We start from the raw sequence: 27,960 nt of genomic DNA on the forward strand, positions 1-27,960 counted from the left end.
CACACACACGTACACACACACACTTGAATGTCAATAACGATGATATTGCAATTGTTTCTGCAGGCATGTGTGCGTGTTCCTCATTAGGGTACAAATAAAACATGCAGCTGAATGGACGCTAACGTGCGGGTTGAAGTGTAATGACAATTAAGTCTGATAAAGATGCTAGGATAGCTGCATGCATCTATTCGGTCAGCCTTACGTATGGTTCTGTTGTTAAACAAGTTTCATACAGTGACATTGTATGGCCTTCCTACAAGTAGCATTTAGCGAGTTGTTCATACATGGTACAGGTGTACACTGAGACAATCTTACAGAGGAAATATTAGAAACGTATAGGGTCATAATCATCGTGCTGAGCAGACGTTAATAGTCAACAGGTAAAGTACGATATTAGATCAACTTTGAACTGATCTATATACTTGACAATTTACATGGTATAATGTATCAGCCTACATATCCATTTACACATTGTCAGGAGGATATTAATAGTTGAATAATGCAATTGACATTTCGAGATTAACTCAATATCGGGGCATTTCTTGGCAGAATCGTGTTCACAAATGGCTTGCGTTGTACAGTTCGATACTGATTTAACATTGTACAGGAAAAGAATTTGGCCTACATTCATTCCTGGTTCTTATTATTTGTATCCTTGTTAACATGGTTAAATTAGATTTTGATATTCAATATCTTGACAGAGCACAGATTGTTAGGTTTATTTAGAATGTTCATAATAAACAAGTGTCGAATCATGTGTAAATAGAGGCCAAATCGATTTGTTAATGTATGATATATAGGTCTACGTGTACATTATGCTAAATGAGAGAGAGAGATTTCCATAGTATTGAAGGGGTGTAGATATCCAATTCATTCCTATTGTATTTCATCAAATATTATCCTTGTTTCCCTTAACCTGTTTGGTAAATCAGTCATATCTATATTATTGAATAATGTCCATGATTTATTATTCAAACACAAAGTCATCTATTCTTCTATCTGTTTGTAAAATGATTACCCTTTAGCTACAATAGACCACGCCATTGCACTTCCGTTGATCGACACCAAATCGAGGCTATGGAGGAAAATGGCGACTGCTATCGAGGGAGAAGTTGTTGAAATGACATGTCGTTGTATTTTGTGATGTGTAATCATCAACAATCGAGTAGAATAAACTGATTTCACACAAAGACACTATGGCTGGATTTTACAATTTGGAAAACCGTGAAGTGATACGTGTCAAAGTGAAGGTAATGTAAATTACTGGGCAAATGCATGACTTGCTGTCTGCTGCTTGTCGGTGGCATCACGACAGTGTTTGGTTCCCTGAGATTACAGTAAAGCGTTTATCATTTCGTCCTGGCTAAATGATGTACCAGTATTCGTTGACTAATATATGTGGCTGAAGACCAAATATGATGATGGAATTGGCCACAGAATCCACAGTTACAGTAAGAATTTATGTTTAGTCATTCAGACGAGATGGGCCCACTTGACTACAGCAGTTGGAGTCAATATGTGGTAAAGTATCAATATGTTCACACACCACTTTTGATTACCGGCCTTTCCCACGAAGATCCATGAAGATTTTGTAAGCATAATATATCCAGGCCATTTGATGACATGAACACATAATGTTACTTCTGGGTCTACATCTTGTATACATTTCAATTATTTCAGTCACCCAAGAAAAATCATGGCACTTCTACCGAGCACTCTTTGAATATCTATACTGAAAATGGAAATCAAGATAATCAACAGTGATCATTCAAACTCAAAGAAAAAAGTTAAGATGATACCAAGTCATACATATAAGTAAGGCTGGCTATCAATATAGATCATAGAGAGTCAATAATCGCTAACTACATATCAATCAATTATCAATAAATATCAACATGATCAAAGGGAACTTTAAGTATAAATATGCAAAAATCCAAAAAGAAATCAACTGGTGAGCAGTGACGAATTTATGCATGGATTACTTTTTAGACAATGACATTTGAGATATAACAAAAACAGTTGCTTTCCGTCTTTGACAATTGACAATGACAAGTTTATTTCAGTAAATCAAAACATTATTTCATCTCAATACTTTATATGAGTTATTGTTGATGACAACAGTTTCTTATCGATAATTGTTAATCTTTGTTCCCATCAACGATAATTCCGATTATCAATCTTTTCAACCAGCCCCGCATATATTATATCTACACGCGTGTGATTATCAGATCAGTTTTTTAGAGGAGTAAACTACAAATGTATGCTGGTTCGTAGTCAACTATTTCACACACAGATCCATTCCCCCCAGAATTGGCATTCCCGTAAACAGAATCTGGCTGTCCCATTTGCAAAATTTTGTCTTAATAAAAGCCAGACTACAAAAATAATCAACTTGTCCACTCAACATGCTAAAACAACAGCCTATCCACTAGGGCTGGGACGGGTAACTCGGGTACCCGGCTCGGGTGGGTACAGAGTAGGACCCGGGTACCCACTGGACTACCCGGACGTGGTTAGTCACGTGATATATTGTTTAATGACTTAAATTATCTGGAAATCTATGGTGACACTACAAGTCACTAATGTTCGCTTTTCGTTCTGACACTGCACCCATTCCTTCTGATTTTTCATGTGGTTGAATAAAGATATAACTTAAGTCAACTTCAGTGTATGCATGACCAGATTGTTTGACACATGTATCCAAATACGTTTTGCCAGGGCTATGCTAAAAATATTCCCAATCGGACATTTTGAGACATCTCCTGGGACCTAGAGTGGGTACCCAGGTAGGTTCGGGTAAAAGGGGGGCGGGTACCCGGGTAGTAAATTTGGACTCGTCCCAGCCCTATTATCCACAAAGCAAACTCTCAACAATTATTTCACACGAAAGCTCTAAATTTGATTATCATTAGCCAAGGGTATAACAGGATGCAAAATATTGATGTATTCCACAGACGCTAGTATATAGTCCAAGGTAAATTCCTGATTAGCCACCTATTAAAGACACTTGTATCCATGGTAACAACACCCATTAAGATAACAAAACTTTTTTCTTGAAATTGTTATCATGGTCTTTCTTTTCAATTGAGTTAATGTTTGTAATTGTATAGTACTTATTTATTAGTAATACATTCAATATCTCACTGGGCACTCATCAATAGGTATGTAATTGTTTCCTTAACAGCAATGATGCAAAAGTCTTCAATAAATAAACTACAAGTTAAATGTCATGTATTTATGTTTGTACTGGAATAGCCGAAAGAAATACTTGTTCCGTTCACAAAAACATGATTATCGATAACTGAATATTGTTAGTCATTTTGGATTATTATTATGTCAATGGACTTTCAAGATTGGTCAGTATGTGTACACAACAAAACTTCTGTCTACATTGGTCAAGACATTTGTGTAGACTATGTATGTTAGGGTGAAAATAAACATCACACTTGAAACTTTCCCTCCCCTCTTCTGCTGTACATCACTATATAATAAACAATTACCAGAAATTGAATTATTATGTATTTAACATATTGAGATCAAACTTTTGAAGTATTGATAAAATACTAGTATTCAAGAAATGGATAATTGGCCAATAATGTTCATAATCAACTCATTACTACCAGTGTTATGACATGTTGATTTGCCTTGAAATATATTTGTGTATGAATAAACCAATTGATAATTTTGCCTCTGTATTGACATTATGGACCAAGAAATAAATGTACTTGCAGATTGCAGATTGTTGTGTAGTTTAGATGTACTTCCATGAGTGTGTATGAATTGACTATAACCCTGTATATTTACTGCATGGGTTAACATGATCTTTTGCAGCTGTTTAAATATTTGTTGATTCAAAATTTTTAGAGCTGCATAAGGGGTGTTAGGTAATTGTAACCTCCCTTCTCACTGGAATGTTGAACTTACAGAAAGTAGTTATCAAAGTGGAGCACTGGCGACAATGTACCTCTTCAGACAAACAGCCTCTTAATATTTTTATTATCCCCCGCCGCGCGAAGCGGGGGATATAGTATTCACGACCGTCCGTACGTCCGTCCGTACGTCCCACCTGTTTGTTGCCGCGATATCTCAAGAGCTAAACACTGGATTGTCTTCATATTTGGAACTATGGTGTATATACAGACTCCGCAGACACCAGTCGGTTTTGGTGACCTTGATCCCATTTTCAAGGTCACAGCAGGCATATCTGCTTTTGGAGTTGGAAAACGGTGTTGCCGCGATATCTCAAGAACTAAACACTGGATTGTCTTCATATTTGGAACTATGGTGTATATACAGACTCCGCAGACACCAGTCGGTTTTGGTGACCTTGATCCCATTTTCAAGGTCACAGCAGACAAATCTGCTTCTAGAGTTGGAAAACGGTGTTGCCGCGATATCTCAAGAACTAAACACTGGATTGTCTTCATATTTGGAACTATCGTGTATATACAGACTCCGCAGACACCAGTCGGTTTTGGTGACCTTGATCCCATTTTCAAGGTCACAGCAGGCAAATCTGCTTTTGGAGTTGGAAAACGGTGTTGCCGCGATATCTCAAGAACTTAACACTGGATTGTCTTCATATTTGGAACTATGGTGTATATACAGACACCGCAGACACCAGTCGGTTTTGGTGACCTTGACCCCATTGTCAAGGTCACAGCAGGCAAATCTGCTTTTGGAGTTAGAAAACGGTGTTGCCGCGATATCTCAAGAACTAATCGCTGGATTGTCTTCATATTTGGAACTATATTGTATATACAGACACCGCATACACCTGTCAGATTTGGTGACCTTGACCCCATTTTCAAGGTCACAGCAGGCAAATCTGTTTTTGGAGTTGGAAAACGGTGTTGCCACAATATCTCAAGAACTAATCGCTGGATTGTCTTCATATTTGGTACTATGGTGTACAGGCGGGGGATATTTCGTCACTCTGTGACAAATACTTGTTTTTATTTATTATGTAACATGAAAGCGGGCAATGAGTGTTATAAATATGATAGTTATTAATGTAAAATTACATATTTTATAGTCTAGTTAGAAAAAAATAGTGAGAACTGGAAGTTTTTTAGTTTTTGTGTGTCTTAATGAAGTTAGTTAATAACCAATGAGGCACCTAAATCTTTTCGTTTTGCCATTATTTAGAATCATGACAAGGACGCCTTTCATCCCTAATTTCTGATGCTAGAAGTAGTAGTCATGGAACTACTAGTTGCAGTACATACAATATAACATTATCTTGCAAATATCACAGATAAACACCGATGAGCCACAGATGCTTTTGGTGCTCTTGGCATTGTTCAAATCATAACACAACTATCACTTTCTATTTATCATGTGTGTTCAGTCGTGTTCTTTTTAAGATGGTGCACTGCTACTGAACATGTTGAAATAGGTGGCATGTTAATATGTGATGTAGACATTGTAAAGATAGCATTAGTCATGTAGGGATTTAGGGGTTCAGGTGAATCACAACCTATAATTGTAGGAGTCCCATCAGCCATTCATGTGCACAAAAAATATGACGTCACCTTGATTCGTGGATTACGTAGTAGATTATTGTATCACTATGTACGAAAGCCAAGTACCGTTACTGTGTAATATTTTTTCATGAATTCAAATTTATAACTACCAGCATTTCTGTGTTGACTGATAACAGTTGAAAAGCATAGTTATTCAACACACAACTCCAAAACGAATCGTGTCAATAAAGTTATGTACACTATTCATAGGTAAGTTTGTGTCCTCTTGCAGTCCCTATTCGTCCGATGGTTTGCATGGCAGACCATGGCAAGGGCAATAAAATGTGTCATGGGTCTGAAGCACGCGCACAATACTGTAAGTGCACCCAGTGTTTACTGTCATGATACATGCACTGCCCCCACTGTATGAAAAACTGATGTGCATTGGGCCATTTCAGCCGGCTGAAAGTGATGACACACACAACATGTTTCGCCATCAGATATTGGCGAATCCTCACTGTCACTGCTGTATAATAGATTAATCGCACCGGATGGTCCCGCTGCTGGTCGGTGGTACTTTTACTAATTTAGGTTTCTTTTAAGATGGTTTAGCTGATGTATGTGACTTTGCTGGTCGTTTCTTGGTTGGTACTGGCTGTTTAGAAGTTGAACTTTTAACATAGTTTAACTTGAATTTCTATCTCTGGTTCAGTTATGGTTTTGCCGCTAACGATCTTATGGATAGATCTGCATGGTTTTCTTTGTTTCTTCTGAATGATGGGAAGATGGTCAACAAAGTATTGGGTTTGGTCAAAGTTAGTGACGAGATTTTCCTTCTCAACGTTAGCGTTGGAACATGGGCTGTGTACATCGTCAGTAGCTGGTACTTGCTGCCTCTTCATCGTATGATGCATGGATAAAAGCAGCTGGTTGGAATACAGATTTATCAATCATATCTGTCGAAAAGGGATAGATTCCAGACTTTCTGAATGCTGACTGCAGGTGACCAGGCGTTAAAGCAGCAGAACATGCCCTGCAGGCTATGGAGGCGATGTTATATCTGTTGACTGTGGTACCATCAGACTTCAACATGTTCAACAGCTTGTAATATTTGTAAACGGATCGAAACATCCCACGTCCATTGGCTGCAGAATATGACTTGTGTGAGCCGAGAGGACAAACAACACAATATTGTGATCTTTTGCCCAGTCTATCAGAGACGGAGAAATGTGCGACTTGTGGCCATCATACAGAAGAAGCAAATGTCTATTGAGCATTGCTGGAGTTGCATATCGAAGGAAATGCCTGTCCAAGTAATCTTGGAATATAACACCATTTGACCATCCAGATTCAGATACAGTTCCGTCACTTCGTGCTGTACAGCAATTCACTGCGCATTCTGGCACCCACAAATACAAAGAAAGGTGGAATAAATGTGCCTAGAGCGTTTCCACATCCCAAAAGTGACGACCAACGATCTCTCCAAAGAAATCTCGTAGGCCACAGATTTTCTTGAGCCAACAATTTTGGGTGCGACATGGGACTGGTTGATTCCTTTCTCATCTACGTTATAAATTGCTTCTGGTCTTGATTGGAAACTGTACTTGTCCATAATCATAGCAAGTTTATCAAAACACTTGTTGATACATTCCTCTGAACTAGCTTTGGCATGAAGTTCTGTGAGAGACTTGGTACTTATAACTTTCAACTCCGGCCATTGCTCAAACAGACCATATAAATACTTCACAGATAATGGATGGGCCAGTTCACTGTTTCCTAACTGACAAGCAAAGTTGGACCCTAATTGGATAACCTCTTTCCTGGTATATCCGTATCTGATGGATGCCATGTATGTTACATGGTCAACAAGTCTAGTTTCTTGCTCTGCATAAAAAATTGGAGTCGCACCTGACTTGACAGTGTCAACATCGATGTTGCCTTTTATCCTGTCTCCCAGTGTTTGCTCTGGTACAGAGAAGTTGAATGCTGCTTTATGAACTGCAACTTTTTTGTTTTTGACTTCTAAGTAATCATTACTCAAAGTTGTAGGCGATTAACGTTTGTATCCCTGTCATACAGGCATCTGTGAACCCTATGAAAATGAGAAAAAAAACTATACGAGATGGCCCGAAAATGTTTCCATAGTTTTTATATTTTAACAGAAGGCAGCACCTCAAGTCAAGTGACTTATGTTTATTTGACATCTAGGCAAGCAGACGACAAGATGTGAGAAGGGTGGTGCTTACGGTATATATTTTATTTGATGTTTTGTAAATATGAAATTTGGTATTAGTGATCTAGGGCTATTTATCTCAGTGTTGGACATTTGGTTTTTCTGTACTTTCCTGTAATGCAGCGATTCGGAACATATTTGTCAGTAAGGCGTGGCAGTGTGTGTACATCAAAAGTACTGCTGTGTGACGTCATACGAGACTTAATTTACGAGATATCACGATAATTACCGCGATCCACGAACCAAGGTTATCGACGAATTTAGATCATGGTTCTGTATATAATAGCACTTGCTCAGAGAAACTTAATGTATTTTTTAACTTATCCTGCATTACTCCTGCATATTCTTGACAGAAAGAAGAGCTGTGTGAAGACTTGTTGAAGAAGAAGTTGTTTCAACTAGACTTGAAGACAACCCTATCACAAGGCCTTCACATTACTACTGTCAACTAACAGTGTGTGATTTTCTCAGCATAAAATCCTGCTCCTCACTTTTTGTGTTGATTCTTAGTGAATATCTTGTGATTCTGTTGTGCCTGTGGTTTGTGCCTTCATGTATCTCATATGATTTACACAATAGCATAATAATTTGGACACCTGGTGGTACGATTTACCACAGTAAGTTCAGGTGTCTTGTTGTTTCAATAGCCGTCTTGAATATTCTACGTCGCCACGTGCATTTCGTGGCTGGCGTTTTGTATTCTTTTCTTTGCCTGGTGCTTCATTATCATGATTATTGAAGTATGCTTGCAATTATATTGTTTATTAGGGCTCCAAACCGAAAGGCTGTAGAGCCCTATTGTAATCGTTCGATTTATTATTATTTATTGTTCCGCTGATTTTTGTACCAGACCTAGCAAAATAACCACTGGCTCGATTTTGTTCAAATTTTGTATGTGTGTGATGACCTGTGAGTACTAGATTTCTCCAAAATCCCAAAGCCTTAGGCCCAAAGGCCAACGGCAGATAACTAAAAAAACAAGAATTTTTTAAACATGTATTTCACCCTATTGCTCCACAACCACTTATCCGATTACTTTGAAACCTTGCATGTATCTGCTACTTGAGCTGCTTGACATTTTTTGTTCTTTGACTTTGGTCATTGGTCACGTGGTTTGGCAGCCGTATTGGATTCAAGCTTTTCACAGTGTCTTTTGGGTACCTGTCTTCAAATGCAAACAACTTTGAGTCCACTGCCTATAATTCTTTCAAACTTTCTGATAATTGTCTTCATACATAACACATCAAACATTGATAGCCGATTTTGGATATCTTTTTTAGTTGCGGCCATATTGGATTTTGATTTTGATCATTTTTGTCACGGAAATTTTACTTTAAAGATCATATCTTGTAAGGTTCTCCACAGAAACTATTGATAGTTTACATGAAGTTTGTGAGCCATATGTACCTCATTTTTTTTTCTTTGACTTTGGTCATTGGTCACATGGTTTGGCAGCCATATTGGATTCAAGGTTTTCACAGTGTTTTTTGGGTACCTGTCTTCAAACGCAAACAACTCCAAGTCCACTGCATGAAATGCTTCCAAATTTTCTGAGAATTGTCTCCACACACAACACAGCAAACTCTAATAGCCATTTTTGGATATCTGTTTTAGTTGCGGCAATATTGGATTTTGAGTTTGATTTTGTAGCGGCAATATCCTGCAAACGGCGACTCTCTTTTGACAAGAGTTGGTACAAACAAACCCTTTGAGGATTCGAACATGTTCCATGTCGTAAACGGGTTTAGAACAGACTTAGCACACGCCAGTTTAGTAGCGGTGATACCCTGCAAGTTGTGCCTACATGTGACGGATTTGGTACAAGATAACCCTTTGAGGATTCAAACATGGATGTTTGTGCACAGTGTAACTTGGAGCCCGCCATTGCTGCTTTGCAGCTATATTTAAAGTTTTGTTATACATGTTTTTATAAACTTGTTTGTCATAAACCCACATGACTGGGACAATCATTATAGCATACATAATCGGACAGGGATGCATTGTGATTTCACTCTGCTTCATTGCATTTAACATGCCATCTTGTAGCAAGTGAACGTAACAAATCAGCATGGGGTCCCCACCCCCTCTGCCTAATTGTACGTCCCTGTGCCCCCAGTCAACAAAATGTAAAGACTGTCTCCAGCTTTCCCCCACAACTTTCATCAAATACCTGCAGGTATCCCACAAGCATAAAACCCATCAGACCCGTAAACAGAGACATAAAATGTTGGACGTTTCAGAACTCGCCTGCTCCCCGGTCAGGTCACTCGTCGATCTAGTATCAAGTGCCTATACCGTCCGGATTCAGGCCCTACAGCTTTAACACACTTACAGACACCACAGCAACAGACGCCCCTTACAGACGCCTCCTGGCTCACATACTTACAGTGGCTACAGCAATCTCTGCTGAGATTCCTGGCCAGGTCACCAAGACGTATGCCAGAGTTGCCGCCTTAGCGTGGGATGAGACCGCCCTCACAGCCCTTCGTTCAAACCTTCGAGGACCAGCACCTACCAGTGTTGTGATTGCTCAAAGGGACCTCCCACCCCTAGTCTTTCAAGTGGTCGACACCCCTGTAGGTATTGGCGAATTGGGAAATACTGGGGGACCCATATATCACCAACATCCTCCACCATGGATTCAGACTCACACTGATAGACGCCCACAGTGGACACATACAACCCTACTCAACAGCAGCTCCTCAAGTCAAACATAGACACACTGCTGGCCAAAAAGGCAATGGAGATTGTGCACGCCCTAATCATAACACCAGCCTTATACTCACAAGTCTTCCTTGTCCCCCTGGCTCAGACCAGTTTCGCATGATCCACAATCTCGCCACCTTCAACAGGCATTACCTGGCTCGTCCACCCTACTTCAGGATGACCAGGCTCCTCCAGTCTAGGATCCAGGCTCACGACACACTCCTCAGGCTGGACATCCAGGACGTCTATCTACACGTCCTGATACATCCTGATGACAGGAAATTAATCAGGTTCATCTTCAGGGGAGTCCACTACCAATGGGTTGTCCTCCCCTTTGGAATTTCTTTGGCCCTGTGACACACATTACCAAGCCGATAGTGTCGTACCTCTACTACTTGAGAAGCGTCCAGTTCGAGACATATATAGATGACTGCCTCCTGAACCACCAGGACACACTGACGCTCCTTTATCACAGGGACTCAACGCCTACTCCAACTGGGATGGCTTATCAACCTCTGGAAGTTGGAACTCACACCATAAGTTTCATCTACAGAGAGCACTAAGTGCCAAGGGCTACTTGGCTATAATTACCAGTGTTAATTGGAGGCACTGCCCACCTCTGCTTCTCCTCAATTCCTGGCCGAGTTCCTGCTGTAGCTGCGTCACAAGCAGTGTTTAAAAGGCAGAACCATCACTACGTATCTCGTAGCCCTCAGACCCGTGAAGATCCGGGGTAGAATAGGTCTTCAGCAACCCAAGCTTGCCGTAAAAGGCGCTATGCTTGTCGTAAGAGGCGACTAACGGGATCGGGTGGTCAGGCTCGCTGACTTGGTTGATGCATGTCATCGATCCCAATTGCGTGGATCGATGCTCATGATATTAATCACTGGATTGTCTGGTCCAGACTCGATTATTTACTGACCGCTGTCATATAGCTGGAATATTGCTGAGTGCGGCGTTAAACAACAAACCAACCAACCAACTCAATTGCGTCTAGGCAGTACCGGAAGATTGCAAGATGATGAAAATTCCGGAACTCCAAGCACTTTTTCGCTCCTTCCAATTTGAAGACCAGAAGGCGAAGTTCAGGCTCCCAGCTCTGTACGTGCCATTATGGAAGGTTGTTTCTGGCGCTCAGACGCAATGTTCGCCAGTCACTACCTATGAGATGTCACCCTCAAAGACGTGCAAGAAATGCATAGCTTTTGCCCTTTAGTGGTGGCCCAACAGGTCACAGCTACAAGACACCATTGACAAGTCTTCACCTATCCAGAGCAGGCCTCTTGACCTCACTGGTGTGTAACACCCTTGACTATTCACATTTCGGCTTGGTATGTCAATTATGAGAATATAACTTCCGTTTCTTTCCCGTTGTTGAATTGATACCAAGATACATGGCATACCTAACTCCCTCCTTCCCTGTTAACCGGAACGGTCGTTGGACGCTGAGCTCCGCCTTTGCTGATTGGATGAGGGACTGGATGAGAGAGTTTGAATGAAAAAGTCCACATCTGAAGGTATACCCACCACCAAGTTCTGTCGAATACAGACTGCATTAAGGAGTAATGCAGGATAAGTTATAAAATCTAGTAATATACCTAGATATTTTTATATTTGTATACTTATCCTGCATTACTATGTCTACATGAACCAACCCATTGCAGAGCTTCCTCCCCACAATGTCTTCAGATGTTCCGGCTTCCAGCATTAATGTGAAGTTCGTGACATCATCACTTCCGTTAGTCACATGGGAGCTGTGTGATAGGGTTGTTCCCAAAGCTAGCTGAAACAACTTCTTCTTCAGCAAGACTTCACACAGCTCTTCTTTCTGTCAAGAAAAAGCAGTAATATGCATTAAGGAGTAATGCAGGATAAGTGTACAAATATAAAAAAATATCTAGGGATTTTACTAGTGTAAGTCAAGTTATGAAATTGCAGCATTCATTCCTAAACATGCTGAAAAACATTTTGCATCATTGGATGCACTCGGTATTACTTTTGGATCCGTATTCAAGTTTTATGCATGTTAGATGTAGGATGTCACATCCCTGGTCATGTATTTAGGCATTCATGTCCACATTCTAAAGATAATCCAAATATGATGTCATACATATTTGACTTATGTGGAAAGTTCTTTTTTCATTTTAGAAGTGCGATGGCATGTTGCAGCCTGAGTATAAGAAGTTTTCAGTGGATCCGCAAATTACGTCATTTGAGATGCTGCAGGGAATACTTGCCAGAGCCTTTGATATCAAGGGGTATGTCAGCCACATGGTGTCCGTCCAAATAAACCAGTGACTGTTATAGAAACATTAAATGTCCATGATCATGTCAGATGTTTACTTTAAGAGTCACCGTATTTCCTCTATTAGACTCAGTGCCTCCAATTAACACTGGATCATACGTTATGTCCAAAAAATAGAAGCCGGGTGATTACTACTATTATACGTTGGTGATAAATAATGACCATTTCCTGCAATACCCTTTGTATAACTGTAGAATTTGCGATTCGGTAAGGTATCGAGTTCCCACTTACCACCTAACTGAATAGATACCGGGTCAGTGGCTTGTACAGATTAAAAGATACCTGGGTGTTTAATGGAGGAAATACAGTGGTTTTAAGAAAAAATGCAAATGCTGTTATCATGGTTATTATACATGTGTGAAGGAAAAACTTACGACTAAATACTTGATGTGAGTCTGACATTTGGCACTATATCGCCACATGTTGGGATTTCTTGACCATGTCAAAATGCTTTGTAGAATATTATGAAATCATAATAGTGATAGGTCTTTGAAAGGCATTTAGAAGTGATACACATAAAGAAGAGAATACATGGATGTCAACTTCTTTATTATGATGAACATGTTTTGAAGTATATGCTTACTCCTTCATCAGGTGAATGAATGCCATGAGTATCTTACTTACTTTGGAGATTTAACGTGCGCTTTCCGACTGATGCGTATTTCGCACACGGGCCCGGCAAGGCCATTTAATGTGTTTCCGAGAGGGGCGAAAGTGGTGTGTGCAACCCAAGAAGGGGCTTTAGGGGTTGCTTACATACAATTTTGGAATTTTGAGATTTGGAATAGATGCCGATGGGGTTGGGGAGGAGAACTAAGGGAGCTGGGTATGATGGATGTTTGTTTGTTTATGTGATTTTGATTTGGTAGATTATTTTGTTTTTGGATGCAGTGGATGAGTGCGTGTTCTGGGGTTTCTGGTTGTTTGCAGTGTGGGCAGTTACCTGTAGTGTGTTTTTTTTTAAAAATTTAGGTGGTTATTTAGGTTGGTGTGTCCTGTTTGGAGTTTAGTGATTACTCTGTCGATTTTTTTTTATGGATGGAGAATTTTTGGTTTGGTTAGTGGTTTGCTGAGCACTTTTTTGATTTGGCTATTTGAGTTTAGATATAGGTTATGCCATTTTTTGGTGATTTTTTGCTTGTTTACACTTTTAATTTCTGATTTTGAGATGGGTAAGTTTAAGCTTATTTCTGGGATTTTGAGGGATAGTTTAGCTGCTTTATCGGCGTTTTCATTACCGTATATTCCTACGTGGGCGGGTATCCACAAGAAGGTTATTTGTTTGCCTGCCTTAGTTAGGTCGTTGGAGCTTTTAAGTATTTGATTTCTAATTTAGCTCGGTTTTTGGTATTTTTGTTTTGGAGGGCTTGCAGTCCACTTAGGGAGTCGGTAAGTATTAGGATTTTTTTGTGGTTTTTGGATTCTTGATTATGGAGGGCTGAGGCCATGCCCATTAGTTCTGCCGTGAATATTGATTGGTTGTTTGGGAGTTGGAAGGATTGTGTGGTTTTAGTTGGTTGTGTGGTATGGACTCCGAAACCTGTGTGTTTGGAGGTCGGATCTGAGGATCCGTTCATGTAAATGTGACACCAATTTGGCCAATTTTCGTGTATGTATGCTAGTGTGGTAGTTTTAGCTATGTTTGGGTCGGTTTGTTTATTTATTTGGCTAGCTAGTGTTGTGTCTATTTTGGGTATTTTAAGTTTAGGGGTGAAGATATTTGATTGTTTGCAGTTTTGTTTAAGATTTTTAATTTGGTGTTCATTTAGGTAGTTTGTTATTCTTTGGGATATTGGGGTAAGTAAGGGGTGTTTACGAGCTAGAGCTTGGTTTTTGGGGCTGATGTTTTGGTTTATTAAGTTTTGGATGAGAGGGTTTGATTGGGACGCGGCCCAGAAATTTAAGCTGTGGATGGCAGAGAGCATATATATGTACATGTAAGGACAACAAAATTTATAAGATAACAATAGGTGGAAAATAACAAAGGGTAGAAACTAACAAGGGAAGCCAACAGATGATTGGCGCTGAAAGGTGATTGGCAATAGACAATGGAGGCCAACACTTTACAGTAATAAGCGCTGATGGTATGGAAGCCAGTACTCAAGTTATTTAAGTAATATGGATAAGTAATGGGTACTGGGCAAACGGGTGGCCAGGGGTAATTAGCACTGATAGGTGAAAGAATGGACATAGCAAAGGGCGAATTGAAGCCACATAGGTAAATAGCACTGACAATGATCAAAGTAATAAACCAACTGGGTGTTCAGTTTTGACTGCAATGCGGATCCGTGAATCGTCAAACTTGACATCTGATTACAGGTTTATTCTATTTTCACTGTCATCATTCTTGATACTTCCATGTCAACAATATGTGGTGACTGTCATTACTTGAAGGAGCGCTTTGAAAAGAGAACATTTGTTATCAAGATAATATGACAGAAGAATTATGGTCCACTGTTATTTTTTTTGAATGACTGCTGGAACTACTGTAATTAAGTGAATCTTGTTATCTGATAATCAGTTGTTGTGTATGACTTTGGTGTGAGATGGGTGAGTAGACTGTGTTGTTGTTTCAGGGACTTCACAGTGGGTTATCTTGCGCCTGACTCAGAAGGCCAGGAGGTGTACCTCAGCATGCTGTCAGACTGGGACATGGATGCAGCCTTCCAGTGTGCTTCGGATCCCTATCTCAAGCTCAAGGTAGACCTCAAGCCATTTGAAGATGGTAAGTAAAATTCACCCAAGTTTTTGAATGTTCAATTTCATTGTTATTCACTGTGGTATATAAACTTGACGTTTAGAATTCTTCTTCATGTCATTATTACTAGTATTCAGTGTTTGAAATAATTTTAAAACCCTACAAGACAGTCGGGCAGGTGACCCATAAGTGTTGCCTGCCCATCTTCAACATTTTCAGCAATGTTCAGATACACACTTACATTTGCATGGACATGATGAAAGAACATTACCATGGCAACCATATTGAAAAAAACTCTACTTTTGTTGAGTCACTATTGTTCAAAATGTAATGAAATTGGTTATGAGTATTTAGTAGTGGGGCTCAACACATATTCTGTTTTTTTACGATATTTCAAACAGTTCAAATATTGACCTTGGTTTGACCTTTGCACTTGTCCATGCTCATTAATTTTTTTATTTCCTTTTTCTGTAAACATGGTAACAGAATCTCCTCAGGAACCACTTGACCAATGAAGCTGAAACTTCACATGCTTGTTCCCGCCAATGATACCACCTGAATTTGTTCAAAAGAGGTGTTCGAATTCAATTTTGAATATGGCCACCACAGCAGCCATTTTGAAAAAAAGCTATTTATAATCATTCCTTTTTTAATATACAGGATGTAATGATAATATTTTTTTAACCATGCTCATTAGTTCTTTCTAAACGCATATTCAGCTCTGTGAACTTCTTCTTTCCTGAAATTGGAAGACTAAGGGAGCTGAAATTTGGCATGTATGTTTCTCGTTATCATGATTATGATGACATCATATTTTGTTCAGTGCATTAGAGTTAGTTATTAGGGTTTATACAGAAAATATTTAAGTATCAATGCTGACAGCAACTTTTGTTTAGTGGCTATCTTTGTTCTTTAAACTGATGAATACATCCAGGTGAGCTTCAGTGCCACTACTTATTTTGTTCATCTATACATACAGATATTCAAGAGGAGCAAAGTTTTGGATGTGGATGTTTTTATATTTGTTTGTCTAACCATCCATTACAAATAAGTTGCTAGGGAACAGATGTTGCTGACATTTTAAGATGGGACAAAATCAATGAGCATCTGTCACACTTGCCTATATATTGACATTTGGCAAAGTAATACATGACATAGTCTATAGGTACTTGCAAACTGAGTCATAGATAGTGGAAGATATATACATGACAAGGTGAGAGTACATTTTCCCTATTCTGTAGGTTTGGACGACTGGGATGTGATAGCCCCGGCTGACATACCACAACATAAAGTAACCAACATCTTAGACAAGGCCTCTCTCCTTGGTGCTATCACTGGAACAATCACCTCCCAGGTTGGCAAGACCATGACCACTGTACAGAGAGCCATGGGTAGGTTGTACTTCCTGTCACATTCCTACACCTACCTGCTTCATGACTTGAGAAAGAGTGGTGGGCAACGTGCCCAATCTTTTATTGAAAGCTCATGACAGGTTCCTTAAATTGTTTTTTAATTTTTCCCCGCCACGAAGTGTGAGGGGGATATAGGAATGGGTGCCGTCCTTCCGTCCGTCCGTCAGTCACATTTCGTTTTCAGATCTTGAAAACCGTACCATATTTCCTCACCAAACTTGGCACATAGATAGGTCTAGTGGTGAACTGGTGCCTTTTGATAGTTTGGGATTTAAAAAAATTTAAAAAATTCGAGTTTCCATGGCAACAACTTTGACTTAGACTGAAAATAGCGGTAGTCCTCGTTTCCGTAGCAAATCTTGAAAACCGTACCATATTTCTTCACCAAACTTGGCACATGTCAGCTCGCAGTATTGAATACATTTCCTTTCTTGTTGGTAAGTTCCGCGTTGCTTGAGTGTATGTTCCTCCAAAAGTGTCATGCACACGGTTGTTGCATTCACTGACTAATTTCATGCAGAAACACAACTCATTACAAATATAACAGTGTAACTGATTTTAAACCTACTCAACTGTATAAACACTGCCCCCTATCCTGTATATATTCGTGTCAACCATACTCTGGGATAGGGATCCGAAGCACACTGGAATGCTGCATCCATGTCCCAGTCTGACAGCATGCTGAGGTACACCTCCTGGCCTTCTGAGTCAGGCGCAAGATAACCCACTGTGAAGTCCCTGAAACAACAACACTAGTGTATTCAGTAAGCAAACAAACAGCGTTTGATAAATAAAAATGTTAGGTAATTCAGCCTTAGAATTTGTGTTTTCTCAAGTCAACCGGTAGTCTAGAGAACTAGTGTAAACATTTATTTCACTGGTCCTCAGTTTGTGGCCAGTCCTGCTTGAACAAGACAAAATGTCTGCGCGGATTCATACAGTTTGCACATCGATTTTTCTATTCATACCTCAATGAACCTAAAAAAATACACATTCAATCCTTAATTCAAAACAGTATATTATGGTGTATTAAAAACTTGAACAGTAATATTCTCACAATGAAATCTCTTAACCTAACTTTAACTATCCAACTGATATTTCAAACCATGGCTACCTGTCAATTCACCATTAATTATATCTTTTACTTATCCTGCATTACTCCTTAATGCATTTACTGCTTACCTTAAGACGAAAGAGACAGTGCCTAGCAATGTTCCTAGGTGAAAGAGAAAAAGCTGTTTCAATCTCGAGTTCTGCTTTTGTAGAACAATCGCCGCTGTCATGTGACCTCACATCAAATAATATTACTGCTATTCGCCAACAAGGAAGGACGTGTCTCGCTTGGCTCTTCAACTTTTCATTTAATTTGGTGGTTACCACACTAAATTACATCTGCGATGGTTGATGTATTCCTTTCATATAACTTTCACTTGTTTGTCTATTGTTATTCGGGTGTTTTCCACGTAAAAAAGCCTGTCTTTTTTCCTGCCAGTTTTCACGATTTTTTTTAATGGTGTACAAATTGTCGTGGTAAAAAATCTTCTAAAGATCCTCATCCATGTTGCTTGGACTGCACTCAAGTATGCCCTCCAAATTTGAAATGTAATTTTTGTTCACCTTTCTCCATTTATGGAGAGGTCACTCATAAACATATTTTACAGCAGTCCCTTCGGCTATCCACCTCAGCCACCAGCGGGTCCTCAGGTTCAAGTTCAATGGGGTCCACTACCAATGGGTAATCCTACCATTTGGCATTTCAGTGGCCCCGTGGCTATTTACACGGATAATCAAGCCAATAACTAGTGCTGGCTATCGATACAGATTATAATCGTTAACTAAATATCGATCAGTTATCAAGAAATATTGGAGAGGTATCTTTGAGCAAATATGCAAAAAAAAGTATGAAGAAATCAACATATTTCACGTCATTGGTGAGTGGTGGCACATTTATGCATGGATTACTCTGTAGACATTTAAGTTATAACAAAAACTGTTGCTTTCCATCTTTGGCAATTGACATGATTGATAATAACAAGTCTGTTTGGTAAATTTAAACTTTATTTCATCACAATTGTTCATGTAAGATAGTATCGACAACACAATTTTTGTATCGATAATTGTTAATATTTCTTCCCAAAGACGATAATTCCGATAATCAATTTTTTTGCCAGCTCTACCAATAACTGCCTTTCTACACCTGAGAAACATCTGGTTCGAGTCGTTCATAGACGACTGTCTCCTGTGTCATCAGGACACGTTCACCCTGGTACGCCATCATGATTTCACCAGGTATCTGATATTTCAATTGGGATGGATTGTCAACCAAACGAAGTCGGAGTTAACTCCATCTTACCGGCTCCATTTCATAGGGGGTCTGTTTCAGACAGATCAGGACCTCCTATCAGTCATGAGGGACAGATGGCTAATATCTTACGCCATCTGTCACCTGCCTTGCGTCAATCACGCACACTTCACCAATGGCAAGTGTTGCTGGGGTTGCTCACTTCAACCCAGGATTTGACAAAAGCAGTGACCGCCTACAACTGCGTCCAATACAATTCCTGGCTCCTTACATCAGGCATCAGGATCTACTCCCGGTCATCACTCTACCAGCCCACCTAAGCACTCACCTCAACTGCAGGACGATAGTCGAACATCTTAGGAGGCATCTCCATATCCGGGCTAGCCCTGAAGCTACATCTGTTCATAGAAGCCTCCCTTCAGGGGTGGGTACTCACTTACAGGGCCAGACAGCCTCAGGGCTGTGGTCCGGTGCATGACAAACTTGGCACATAAACAATCTAGAGTTGGAAGCGCTCATTCTTGCCATATCTCATTGGCAGGAGCAGCTACAGCCCACCCAACTTGCAATATCCACTGACATAGCACTCTGGTGTGGGCAATCAGGGCACAACCCACTCCCTTTTACAACAGGTCCTTTCATCTAGTGAATAGTTTGTGACTGCAATTCATAGTCCAGGACATCCCCGGATGTCGGAACTTCCTGATCGACGCCCTATCCCAGCCAGACAGGGTTGCTCCCACAGAGTGGAAAGTTCACTCAGGTGTATTCCAACTGGTGCTTCATCGCTTCGGGTAACCAAACATTGACCTGTTTGCGACTCACCAGAACTACAATCTTATGGCTTATGTCTAGCCACTCCCAGATCCCCTGGGAAGGGCTAAAAGTGTACGCTTCTACGCCTACTGTACTACTTCCTAAGGTGATACAAAAGATCAAAGAAACAAAGAGCCTTGCTCTGACTTTGGCGGCCGGTGAGAAGGTGGTTCGTCGATCTTAAAAACCTTGCAGAAGATGATCCACTGCTCCTTCCAGGGTGGGCAAACCTCTTCATCCACCCTCACAGCAAACTATCTCACTCATCTGCACGCTTAGTTCATCTCAAAAAGGCTTTGAGCGCCAAGGGCTATTCGGCATGGGCATCTAAGGCTATTGCTTTGGCACATGGTCCCTCTACTAGGGGGTTTTACGATGACTAGTGGCAATCATTTGAAACCTTTTGAAAGGTTATAAATCAAGATCCATGACAGCCCACCCCAATTCTTAGATGAATACCTTCTACACTTGCATACCAAAAGATACTTGAAGGGTAGCACCATTACAACGTATTTGGTAGGGCTTAATTCAGTGTTGGCCATTCACAAAATGACCAAGGTCCCGGAACTACAGGCCCTTTAACGCTCTTGCAGGCTTGAGGATCAGAAGGCCAAATTCCGTCCCCCAGCGTCGCATTTGAATGTGTTACTTCAAGGTTTGTGAGGGCCCCCCTTCGAGCCTGTCTTCGCGTCCTTATTTTATGACCTCACCAAGAAAACAATTTTTATCTTGTCTTTAGACACTGTGGCGCAGGTGAAGAGGTTACCGGTACATGCACTTGACATCACCCATGTCCGTTTTGAGCATGGTACGCAGGGACCGGTACACCTCGAGTTGTGCTGGGATTTCATAGCAAAAAATCAACTTCCAGTCCAACCCAATCGTTCCTTCACCATTCAACCAATCTTGACGACTGTGGGGGTTGAAGATGAGGCTGAACTACTTTTGTGCACGGTTTTATCTTCATTATCTGCGCGATTGTTATATTATTATAAGTCATTACCTTCGCGATGTCGAAGGCGTTTGCAGTTTTGGCCCCAGACACAAATAATGAACTTGTCCTGTCCGGAGCCAGTTTTCCCTCCCTGCACAGCACTGTCCAGGAATGAATTTTCAACCTTTTTATCAGCTTTGGTTTGGTAACACAGTATGTAAAGATTTTGGCTTACTCTATCTTCTGTTTTCCAAGTGTGTGTACAAAATTCTCACGTTCCGTTTGTAATAACATAGAACCAGATGGAACCGGTGCTTTTATGCTTTTTCCTCCTTTCGTCTACTTGACAAATTGTCTTTTCAGGGGTTTCATTTATTGAGGGTTTTGACATCTGAAGGTATACCCTCCTCCATACGATCTGATTCAGATGCATTAAGGAGTAATACAGGATAAATATAAATTTCTGTAAAAGCTAAACATTTTTTACATTTGAATACTTATCCTGAATTACACATCTAAGGGCCCATCGCCTCCACTATCGCCTCAGAAAGCTTTTTTTGATAAGTTTGGGTGACGTTCAGTAATATGATTTGATGTGATGTCACATCTGGTCACATGACGGCAGTGATAGTCGTACAAAAGCAGGACTTCACCCAGGACCATTGCTAGGCGCTGTCTCTTTTGTCGTAAGGTAAGCAGTAAATGCATTAAGGAGTAATGCAGGATAAGTATACAAATGTAAAAAATATTTTAGATTTTACTAAAATACCAGGAGTTGTGGTTGTATATTGCATCTACCTTCTCCACTTCCCATCAACAAATTCATAGCACTGTGTATTACAGTCATCACCTCCCCTCCATCCTTGCCTGTGTATCCATACTGACATCATCTGACTCAAAACACAAGTCATTAGCTGTAGTGCCTGATATAGGAATTATACTGGGGTTAGATAGTATTATTAGAAATAATGTTGATAGAGATCTTATTGGTCATAAAGATCAGGGAAAGTTAATGTGGAACAAGACTTGTTAATCATTATTTTATATAAGTATTGACAACAAAATCAGGATCCGATGTTGTGCTTCAGGACAAAATATCTAGTTTAGCATCTTAGCTTCTGTACCTCCGTTACACTGGTTAGCCATGACATTTCAGCATGTTTCATATGTGTCATTAAATATGCAGTAAGTATGTGGTCTGTGAAATAACATGAAATATTTTCTTAGGTGTTTCTATGATTCTTACCCTACTATGGCATTTGACATACCAATAAAGCTGAGATTTTGTTGTTGTCAGCTTTGTCATGTATATTTAACCATCGAAGTGTCCTGAATCTTGTATGATTCCAGAATCAAAGCCCAGGGCTTTCAAAATGGACTAAAACTACATAATATGGGCATACATAAACATTATGAAAGCCTGTGGTATCAATGTGATGAGACTCCATTCATGGGATCATATATCATGTATATTACTCATACTCATACTCATGTCATTGCTTTAGGGGACACAAGCAATTGTGGGTTTGAATTCCAGTTCTCCCAAATTATGTTTCCAGGTTTATCAGCACTATACATGTTGCTCATGGGTTTCATTTAAGTGGTAAACTGTCTGAGACCAGCAACACCTTGGGCTTTCCTCCTACATCAAGTGGACATGCCATGATATCACTGGAATACTGTTCAAAGCGGCACTCACTCACTCACTCACTCACTCACTCACTCACTCACTCACTCACTCACTCACTCACTCACTCACTCACTCACTCACTCACTCACTCACTCACTCACTCACTCACTCATGGGGGCACGGAGGTCCCAATTTTCTAAGGTGCTATTCGCTGTGCAAAGTTGCGTCTTGGGCATGCTAGAAACCCATAATTGTGGGTTTCAATCCTGGTTCGCCCCGATTATGTTTCTAGGTTTGTCAGCACCATACCCGTGCTCGTCGGTTTCACAGAAATGGTAAACGTCTAAGACATGCATCACTTGGGGCTTTCCTCCCACATTAAGCTGACAGGCCGTGATATGATTGAAATACTGTTAAAAGCGGTGTTAAACCCAACTCACTCACTCATTGTTCTATTCTTACTGGTTGAAGTTTGTTACATAATGAGAGTTTCATTTGTGTTTATAGATGATACTATATTTCTTCTTTCAACAGTTTAAATGATTTACATATTAATGAATTTTTGTAGGCCTCAAGCAGACAGATGAAGAGTTGTATCGCCCAATGAAACCACCAATGTCTGACATGGAGTTCCACAACTACCTGGACTCGGGAGGGTTCATGATAAAACCGCAGGAGTTTCGACTCAGCATCTACCAGGGCGGCATTGAACCTTCGTTGAGACGTGTCACTTGGAGACACTTACTAAACATATTTCCAGCTAATTTATCAGGCAAGGAACGCTTTGATTATCTGAAAGGAAGAGAGCGTGAATATTACCGTCTGCGAGATGAGTGGAAGGAGAGATTCAGTACAAACACTGCTACTGAGGAGGTGAAGTATGTGGCATCAATGGTGAAAAAAGATGTGCTACGAACTGATAGAACACACAAGTTTTATGCAGGCGGTGATGAAAATAAGAACATTCTGTCTTTATTTCACATTCTGGTAACTTATTCCTTGACACATCCTGATGTGTCTTATTGTCAAGGCATGAGTGACATTGCCTCTCCAATCCTGGTCACTCAGAAGGATGAGGCGCAGGCTTATCTATGTTTTTGTGGTGTGATGAAGCGGCTCAAGGCAAACTTTTTGCCCAGTGGTGCTACGATCATGACAAAGTTCAGTCACCTTGCCCATCTGCTTCAGCTTCATGATCCAGACTACTTCACGTACCTGCAGAACATTGCAGCTGGTGACCTTTTTTTCTGCTACCGCTGGCTTCTCCTAGAATTAAAGCGTGAGTTTCCCCTTGATGATGCTTTGTACATGTTGGAGGTAATGCTGAGTACCCTGCCACCTGACCCACCCCAACATTCACTCGAACTCACTGATGAAGGCTTCAACTTTAAGTATCTTTCCACTTCCCCTTGCTCTCCATCATTTTCCTTTCAACAAACTGTCTATGCCAAGTTGCTAGCCATGCGACGCCAAGGTTCTTCTATTAGAAGTAATGGTGGAAGTGTTCCTAATGAACTCATACCAGGAAACTCTGCTAACAACAATAGTGTTTCAACATTTGATGCATCTCCAATTGACGAGAGAAAAGAAATAACTCAAGACTACCCTCGTTTGGATGATCCTGATACCCGTGCAATGCAACGTCGTTCCACATCTATAGACAGACACCTTGAAGACACAGCTGTGACAAAGGAATCTGGATCCTGTGAAAATGATGATGGCCAGTGTGCCAGTGGCAGTGTGGACAGCAGCGAACTGAATGGCATGAGAGGTGATCGCGCAGATGCTTCCTGTGAATGTGAAGATGACTTCAATGCCAGTTCTAATGACAGTGGTACAGGTGCTACACCATCAGATGCCAGTATTGTGGAAGATAACTTTACTGAAGTGGAGGGTGTTTCACAGGATGCTGACAAAGCTGATGATGCTGACCAACAGATGCAATTCCATCTTTCATTAGAGAACAAACCAGAAACTCCAGTAAACATGGAGAAGCAGACACGCACCTCTTTCTTTGGAAACATGAAGAAACTGATATCATCGCCAAAGCGAAGACCAGCCAACATTACAATCCCTAAGGAAATATCTAGTCATTCAGAAGGTGAAGCCAACAATAAGAGTGATGATATGCCTTCAGCCAAGGGTGCTGAACAGTCCCAGGGCAGTGAGTCAGGAGATGGAGAACCATCAGTGAATTCTAACAACATACTCTCAGCCTCAAAAATTGCTCAGAAGTTGCCACCTCCACATGAATTTGGCTGTGGTAACCCATTCCTCATGTTCCTGTGTCTAACACTACTCCTGCAACATCGAAATCACATTATGCGCAATAAGCTTGACTATGAGGAAGTAGCCATGCACTTTGACCGAATGGTGAGACGTCACAGTGTACATAAAGTGCTGCATACTGCTCGTCAGTTGTACTCTGAGTATCTCCGCACACAGCAGATGTTGTCAGAGAAGGATGCCGATGACTCAGGACTTAGTGTGTGAGGAGAGCCTGATGGTGGTGTGCCACCCTTCAGCAGCTGTGTAGTTACATACAAGGCAGATGCCTCAAGGGCTTTGGATCATCATGGACCATACATTCACTATGTTGGACCAATACTTAAGCTATTACAACTTTCACGGGTGAGGACAATAGCAGTGTCCACATGTTTTTATCTAGTCATCATATGAATATATTTGACTGCAGAAAAGTATTTCTCTAGCAGTATTGTGCAAATTATAATAGTATCACATGCATGATCCTTCTTGAAAGGTGAAATTCTCCACTCATTCCCTGGCATTCTCAAAAGTCTCTTGCATGCATCATCATGTATCATGGATGTGGTTTCTAGTACCAAGATCATTTAATGTCCTTATAATGACAATTCTGAATAGTTGTAATGATAGAAACAATATGTTGGGACAGAGAACCATGTTGCTTGTAGTGCTTGCCTGTTGCACATATAGTGTGTCGGGGTCAAATGTGTCATCTATCATGTTTATCATGTTTATAGCATATTGACTGTAAATACATTGTTATGTATGTATATGTAAGATTAAGTTTGATCTTCAGTTTTCTGTGATATTTTCAAGAATGAATGTGTCATTGATGGATCAATTTTCTAAAGCCATCATTACTGTGATTAACTTATATTTACATTTCTTGAAAAAAATTATGTCAGCTTTGAAACCAAAGTTTCATTACTATAAGTCATAAATGTGCTTTTTCGGCCACGGCTGTGCAGTTGTGGTACTAGCTGGTAATTGCTCGCAATCAGGTGCTGGTGGTTGTTGGGATTTTCTTACTGGGATGGGCTTATGGTTGTAGTCTTGTCAAATATGTCTGTACAAAAGCAAGATGCTGTGTCTCCACCAATTTGACACAAATTGTACAAGAGGTTAATGTCAGTATTACTCAAAGGAAACAGTAGTCTGGTGGCCTGAAATATTATGACTAATTTTTAAGGTGACTGAAATGTTCCTTTAAAGGACCAGGCGGTAGTCTGGGGTGATTAAATTTGACCCTTGAAAATGGTATTTACATCAGCATGATTAGTGCTAATCAGATTATTAGCTCATTTGTTCTGAAGGGCATGCTTGGGCCTATCATCTTCTGTATTGTCATCAATTTCTCATCTGCTGAAACAACTATTTGTAACCACTTGAATTAAACAGATTCATACTGGTCTTAAGTAACAAAATCAAGTATAATTGCATTAAAGGTTAAGATTTGCAATCTTGATGACAATTGTTTCTTTATGTTATGTCATGCATTATGCAAATGTCCTGCAACCTTGGCTTTTAGTTCACCTGACCAGAAGGTTGAAGTGAGCTTATGTATGGTGTGACGCTGTTTGTCCATCCGTCTGACAAATTACATTCAGAAGTCTCCTCTGAAACCAAATTAACTATCAAGCAGAAACATTGTCCCGAAATAGTGCCAGTAGATATTTCTGACCTTAAACACTGCTGGCGTTAGTGCATATATTCTTATGGACTATTCAGTACATTGTTTTGTATCAAAACCTCTCTTACTTGTTTTTGGAAATCCTTTTTTATCTTTTCATTATGACCTGTATCATGTTTGTGATCTAATTATTCGACACAAAAAATCAGGTGAGCTATAGAGCCTTTACATCTTGTTTAACATGACAAATATTGGTTACTCTCACCCTTATCAACCAGCACTGTAGCTATTGTATGCATTATGATCCCCTAGTTATTGCTAATACATGAAGAACGTCAACTAAACTGTGCAGTAAACCTTGCCATATGCTCTCTAGGAAATGCAACACTTCCTCCATATTTGTGTCATATGTGTTGTTTTGCTTAAATTCCACACCATTATCAGAAACTTTTAATTTTCCTCAGTATGTGTTAATTGTAAATGAGCTACTGTGCCTGTGTAGAAGTGTGGCCAGTTGTGGTTAAAGAGGGAACAAATCGCTACATGTATATAGACAAATTGCCACAGGTATCAGGCTTAAAGGTGCAGGATCTAATTTGCATTTGTTATTCTATATGCATATTTTGCATATTCTAAACTTAAATATTTTTTGTACACAGACAATTTTGTATTTAAAAATCAAGACTGATGATGTCTTGTGAAATATCTGGTCCCATTAGGTGCTGTGCAGAGTTGCACCCCTTGGGCACGCCAGAAACCTATGATTGTGGGTTCAAATCCTGATTCGCCCCGACTATGTTTCTTGGTTTGTCAGCACCTCAGGCTTTCCTCCAACATTAAGCTGACACGCCGTGATATAACTGCAATATTGTTAAAAGCGGCGTTAAACCCAACTCACTCAATCTATACTGAACAGCCCACTTGGAATATTTTTCCAGATTGGACTAGAATTAATTTTAGGAAACCTGATTTTGCATCTTTTGCAGTAATTTGATACGTAGTATGAACTGAAAAGCTCTCTGGATTAATGTGCCGTCAGATGACTCTAACATACTGTAAACTGATGGAGCTGAAGTGATTGATGAGGATCCTCGTTTCTATTCTTGATATTAAGTATTTGTTGCAGGCTGTGCTGTATTATATACCTTCATCAAATAAATATAAAACCGAATTGTCACTTGTTGCTCACTTTGACTAAGATTGCATTTGTTAAATGGATGTTAGTGTTCTCGAGGACATGTTTTTATTTAATTTGGACTGGTCTTTTCCCCATCAGATGGTGCTGCATTTTGCTGTGCAGGATTGAGTTCTTGCCATGCCACTGCTCTTTGGTTCAAATCCAAGAGTTGCCCTGTTTTAATCCTTCGTTTGTGGAAATTTGCACATGTTGTAATCATCTATGACCTGCATCACTTTTTTTCACATATTAAGCCGACATGCGGTGATACAACTTAAATGTTTCTCACTGCTATTATGAGTACCAAGAGTAAGGTCAAATTCACAGTGAAACATATGTTACTGACTTTTCACATTAATGACTATTCTGGACATTTCATACTGCTTA

General features: G+C 40.1%; 1 protein-coding gene across 2 annotated transcripts; it reads left to right on the forward strand.

Annotated features, from left to right (window-relative positions):
* Positions 1-18: 18 nt before the first annotated feature.
* On the forward strand, positions 19-27,567 carry LOC124116963 (TBC1 domain family member 25-like). Of its 2 annotated transcripts, none has more exons than XM_048401478.1 (5): positions 19-380; positions 12,553-12,662; positions 15,286-15,434; positions 16,649-16,798; positions 23,070-27,567. In XM_048401478.1, exons 2-5 carry the CDS (start codon positions 12,565-12,567, stop codon positions 24,992-24,994), a joined length of 2,322 nt encoding a protein of 773 aa, XP_048257435.1. In that variant the 5' UTR covers positions 19-380; positions 12,553-12,564; the 3' UTR covers positions 24,995-27,567. The 2 variants fall into 2 exon arrangements, with proteins under 2 accessions (XP_048257435.1, XP_046334579.1); XM_046478623.2 differs by lacking the exon at positions 19-380 and adding an exon at positions 676-1,250.
* The last annotated feature ends 393 nt before the right edge of the window (positions 27,568-27,960 follow it).

This window comes from Haliotis rufescens, unplaced genomic scaffold (assembly GCF_023055435.1).
Source record: "Haliotis rufescens isolate VD_foot unplaced genomic scaffold, xgHalRufe1.0.p SCAF_22, whole genome shotgun sequence".
NCBI lineage: Eukaryota > Metazoa > Mollusca > Gastropoda > Lepetellida > Haliotidae > Haliotis > Haliotis rufescens.

Excerpts from the sequence above, each read along its gene's own strand:
- LOC124116963 (XM_046478623.2), top strand. The coding sequence starts at position 1,197 with ATGGCTGGATTTTACAATTTGGAAAACCGTGAAGTGATACGTGTCAAA. Across the intron at positions 12,663-15,285 it reads AGAGCCTTTGATATCAAGGG|GGACTTCACAGTGGGTTATC; the intron begins GTATGTCAGCCA and ends TTGTTGTTTCAG. Across the intron at positions 16,799-23,069 it reads CACTGTACAGAGAGCCATGG|GCCTCAAGCAGACAGATGAA; the intron begins GTAGGTTGTACT and ends GAATTTTTGTAG.